The sequence below is a fragment of the Triticum aestivum genome, chromosome 1B, assembly GCF_018294505.1.
Source record: "Triticum aestivum cultivar Chinese Spring chromosome 1B, IWGSC CS RefSeq v2.1, whole genome shotgun sequence".
NCBI lineage: Eukaryota > Viridiplantae > Streptophyta > Magnoliopsida > Poales > Poaceae > Triticum > Triticum aestivum.
Window position 1 is genome coordinate 55,689,404 of NC_057795.1, and position 5,465 is coordinate 55,694,868.

Below are 5,465 nucleotides of genomic sequence, written 5' to 3' on the forward strand. Positions count from 1 at the left end.
CCTCGCCTTCGCCGTCGCTTTCTTCGCCCGCTCCAGAGCCGCCGTCTTCTCCTTCACCATCGTCGCCGGCGAAGCACGCGCGGGGCAGCGGCGCTGAGGCAAAAGCTAACGCGGCGGAGAAATCTGGAGAAGAGGGAGGAATGAGGGCGCACTGTTGAAAAAACCCCGTCCGGCGCTTTATATAAGGCTGCTTCCGAGTGGCTGACATATGGGCCCGGACGATCCTGTCAAATCCCGCAATAGTCGCGCGCGTGATACGTGGCGAAAAAGGTGGCACGGAAATTGAGGCATCCCTGCCTTATCCTGTCCGATTGCTGCGGCCTCGCCCCGTCCCATGCGCTTCCCAAAATTCGAATCCCACAGAATCTGCGAGTTGCAGAACGACTCGTCAGACAGAAGATCTACCTCCGCTCTGACACTCGGAGCTCCCCCAATCGAAAACTTCACTCGACAGATACAAAGAATGGATCAAGGCGACTGAAAAAGAAGTTGGTGCCGTCATCTAAAAGTTCATTGATCCAAGACAAGACATGCTCACAGCACAAGAAACGGGTCAGAAAAATTCTCAACTCCTTCCCCACTCAAACCCCGATCCATTCGGGGGCTAATGATGAAGCTATGTACCTAGGGTAGGGTCATGGACCTGTCTAAATTACCCTACCCAAGGACATCTCTAGAAGAAACTACCTGTCAGTCGACCCAGAGGTGATCCACTCGACAGACTCTGGGACACTCGACCGCGAAGATAACCACTCGACCATGGAGCTAACCACTCGACGGCTAGGAGATCTAAAGTCACTCTACACGCAACGGTATGTCATTAAGTAGCCTTTATGGTCTTCATTGCACTTTATGTGGGCGTTACCAGTAACCCCCGGTCTTAATGTACTTTAAACCCTGCATAATTGAGGACTGGAGGGGTCTGACGAACTCTATATAAGCCACCCCCCTCCTCAGTGTAAAGGGTTCGCACCCCTGTAACTCACACGCATATAATCCAGTCGACCGCCTCCGGGCTCCGAGACGTAGGGCTGTTATTTCCTCCGAGAAGGGCCTGAACTCGTAAAACTCTTGCGTGTACAACAACTCCATTGCTAGGATCTTGCCTCTCCCTTAGTACCCCCTTACACTACTGTCAGACTTAGAACCACGACATGCGATGGCGTTGAACGGATATTCCAGAAGTTGGGAGTGCAAAGTAGAGTAATGAGGAACTTAATTTTGTTCGAGTGTTGATTGTGAAGAAGATGAAAAGGGACTACAGTCGCAAGTGGAGTCACATGGAGTCTGGGAGTAGCTGAGGTGCTCATGGTGTATCTCAAGTCCAATGCACATGGAGGTTCGACTCATGGATGAATCCAATGTGGTCAAGAATATTTGCCAAGGTGAAGTTTGTTAGAGATGTGTCAAATATTATTGTATAAGGTAGGTTACAGTTGGACTCTGAGTCGTACGGTGTGTAGACAGGATATGGAATCAGTTCCCAAATAGGACACTTGTATTCTAGGCCTCTTATATAATGAGGGGTAGACACACGATGTAATCTATGCCAACATAATAGCACAGACACGTGAGGGAGCCGGTGGCATGTGCCGGCACCCGAGCGGTTGGTGTGCGGTATTATAGCGGTGTCATGGGGAGGAGCGCCCGTAGTCAGGCCCCGGGATGTAGCCATATTGTTGAACCTCGTTAACAGATCTCAGTCGTGCTTGTGTGATTGCTTTGTCCTTGGTAGATCGACTGTGCGCCTCGAATTTATTCTAACAATGTCGCTGCTACTTCAATTCTCTCGCATCCGCTCTGGGCGACGTTAATGCGGAGCGGCCGCTCTACATCGGCATAAATGCGGGCAGCTGACGCCAGGCAGGAATACACGCGGGCACCTTATTTATTATTTCACATCTTATTGGGCAAACTAAATACAACATATTGAAGTAGTTGTATGTTAAGCTGTTGGTTGATGACATGATATATTTTACTAACAAACTAACATACAAACTGTTGGAGAGGCCCTCGCTCGAATCTCAAAATAATAAGGAAATAAAAAGGAACAAGAGAAGATTTGTAGATGGCGGCACGGTGGTTGCTAGGGGGCCTCACTTGCGAGCAACAATCACTAGCGGCGCCATGGTACTTGTGCGCCAACGTATAAAATTCGTTACCTTACCGGTAGATTGGTTGTTTCTTTTTCCGGCAAACCAGTAGATTGATTTTGCAACAAGAAACAAAGGAGCGCATGCCAACAACTCGTACTACTCCATAAATCAGAGGCCGGAAGAGTACAATGTAGAGAGCGCTTTTAAGCTGGAAAAATCCACGGATTCATTCCCTTGTTCTTCTGCTCGACGGACCCATGGACGGAGATTCTGTTCTGCCGTCCTCGTCGACGGAAATGAATGCGTGACAGAGTGTGGATGCTAATTAGTACAGTATGTTCCAGCGCAAACTGCATGCTCCTGCTTAATTGAACTTCCCTAGGCTTAGCGACCACAGAATTCACTTTGCGGCTCATACTTGAGGTGATGTTGACGATTCACTCTTGTCGCCTGTTGCCTTCTCTCGTGCGGTTTTGTCTTCGACGTTGTTTGCAGTTCGCTCATTCGCACGGCCCCCATCTTCAACCAGGGATCCAGTGCGCGTCAGTTCCTTGACCTTGCGGAATTCATGGTAGTGATTGCGGTGGTGCTCCTTGAAACTCACTGATGATTTGTCAGCTTCTGAGTCTGCATCAACACCCAACATTTATCACTGCATGTTCAAATAACGTCCTGGACTCGGATGGTGAGCTTATTATTGCCCATTACGTTGACAATGAAGTATACACTTGCGCATGACATCAAATACAAATATAAATCATGATATAAGATGCAGACTTAGAAAGAGTCACAAAAGGTTTAACTTAGCTAGGAAAACAGAAAAGCTATATGATCTCATTACAGAAAGAGTCATTAGTTGGATCAACTATGGACCTCATTACAGAAAGTTGATACCATAAAATGGAGTTGCATAACTCAGCTAGTCAAATAAATTCATCATCCGAAATTATTATTTACTATAGTAACTCTAGAAACATAAAATGGTTACTGAGAAAGAAGCTACCAACCACCATCATGTTCTATGGCATCTGCGTCATCATCTGAGGATGCCCACTCATCATCCTTTGAATCATTTTTACTTGAAGAGGCCACACCATTTAAAGCAGTTAATATATCTTCTGCACTAACAGTCGCATCTAGACACTTGTCGAAAGGGCGTGTTGGTGATAGTGACCCTAGAGAGAGCAATCAGTGAAAAAAATCAGCACCCGCACATTATGAGCACAAATAGTGGTCAGATATGATGAGATACAGGTAACAAAACATGTACCATCATCATCCATCATAGGGTGATACGGTGTCTTGGGCTCGGCTATCTTCTGCCGCACTGGCTTGTTTGATTCAATCTCATACAGATTGTCCTCATTCCACTTCACACGATGAGAGCTGGAGAAAAAAAATCAAAATAATGGAAGGAAAATCAAGCAAGTTGAGGTCTAGCTCACACTTATGCAGCCAGTTCAGTTGTTTCATTAGCTCTGGATCATAGCAAAACATTTGCGCAAAAAACATGGTTTCATGTACAATACCGTATAAAAATGGAAATGGTACTACAAAATCATACCCATTTTTGCCAATACCACATCCTTGTAGAAATCGATAGCTAGGCCTTATGGTGTTTAAGCAGGCAACAGAACAATGCTATTTCCTAAGACTTCATAGTACCGTAAAATGCAAAAGCCAAATAGAAAATTCTGTATTCAATATAAGCCCTTTGACATATTAGCTCTATCAGTACCTCCAGTTTCTCAACCAGGGAAATCTATTTTTTACTCCCTCCGTTCCAAAATAGATGACCCAACTTTATACTAAAGTTAGTACAAAGTTGGGTCATCTATTTTGGAACGGAGGGAGTATAAAACATGGATTAAGTTCAAGACTCTCTACGCACTTCAATTTACCATGTCATGTTGCAACGTAAAGTTCAATTGTATTCCTCAGGACACCAAACAAATATGCTGGGCACTTGTTCACAAGTTGGTAAAAAAATGCTTATGCTCCATCATTATGCTAGCCCAGAGATAATCAAGACTTGAAATAACCCAAGTCAAGTAATGGAGTAATAACTAAGACTCTGAAAAACATGCATACCTAAATAAGTCAGTATGCATGATATCTTTCAACAGCTTCTTATTGATTCAAAGGATGAATTAAGACTACTAACCTCATGCTTTAAGTTTCTTAACCTCCCAGTGATGATGAGTGAAGATCAAGAAATGTTTAGACAGCAAATCGAAGCCAGATAACACACCTATTCTATGTTTTCCTGCAGAAAAAAACTGTCAAGACTCAAGAGTAAATCGAACAAATATGCACATATTATGGAAGAATTATCAGAAAACTACACATTTAATCTTGCATTTGACAAAAGTGCACATACTCTGCAATAATGTTTCGATAATGCGCACGTTCATTAACTCGTAGTATATGAGACCGAATCCGACATGCAGGATCCATCTAATAGTGCATTTGACACATGGGAGGTGGGACCAGCTAATGACCCGAGGGCAGTTGTCAGCAAGAATCTATGGCTTTTGTAATCACAGAACTAATAATTTTTAACATACTTGTACCATTCATCCATCCATCTACAAATAAACTAACATCATGCATTCATCAATCAAGCAAATCATCTACATCCATGTATCCATCCATTGTTCCATACTCATGTAAAGAGAAGAACAAGCAAATCATCTGCATCCATCCACTCTTTCATGTACAAAGAAGAAAAAGAGAGGCTCACCGAGGCAGAGGTCCAAGGACAACAGCTGCCGGCTGGGTGGGCTCGCCGGGGCCGGCGGAGGATGGCAGCGGATGGCGGTTAGGGCGGTCGGAGCCAGCGGGGCAGAGGACCTCAGGGGCCGGCGGGATGGGGGTCGGAGGAGGCGGCGCGGAGGAATGCTTCGGCCGGCCTGATGGAGGCGTCGGGACCACGCTCGTGGGCTCCGACGAAGCCGCCGGTCGTCGAAACCTTTAAATCCAAATGTTTTCTTTTGTGGGAGCTCCAGAATCGAACCAAAAAAATGCTGCTTCTGAATTGTGGTTCGATGCAAACCAATCTGTGGTTGGATGGTTAGAGGGACTGTGGTATCCCCAGCCCACCAGGGTTCAAATCCTGGTGCTCGCATTTATTCCTGCATTTATTTCAGGATTTCCGGCGATGCACATTCAGTGGGAGGAGACAATATGCTGGTTCAGTCTTTCGGAGGTGCTCATAGGGGTAGGGTGTGCGTGTGTGCGATCCCGGGGATACCGTGAAACCAAATGAGGCCTTACGAGAAAATCCCATCCTTGCCGTGAACTGAACTGAATATGCCATCATAGCGACTAGCATCTACGGAAATTTGCAAGAGTGGACGACCTCGCGTG

General features: G+C 45.6%; 1 protein-coding gene across 1 annotated transcript; it reads right to left on the minus strand.

The window, feature by feature from the left end:
* Nucleotides 1–2,445: 2,445 nt before the first annotated feature.
* LOC123076998 (protein phosphatase inhibitor 2-like) lies at nucleotides 2,446–4,265 on the minus strand. The gene is made up of 3 exons (XM_044499175.1): nucleotides 4,261–4,265; nucleotides 3,367–3,482; nucleotides 2,446–3,271 (listed from the first exon to the last, which is right to left on the minus strand). Exons 1-3 carry the CDS (start codon nucleotides 4,263–4,265, stop codon nucleotides 3,096–3,098), a joined length of 297 nt encoding a protein of 98 aa, XP_044355110.1. The 3' UTR covers nucleotides 2,446–3,095.
* Between the last annotated feature and the right edge of the window lie 1,200 nt (nucleotides 4,266–5,465).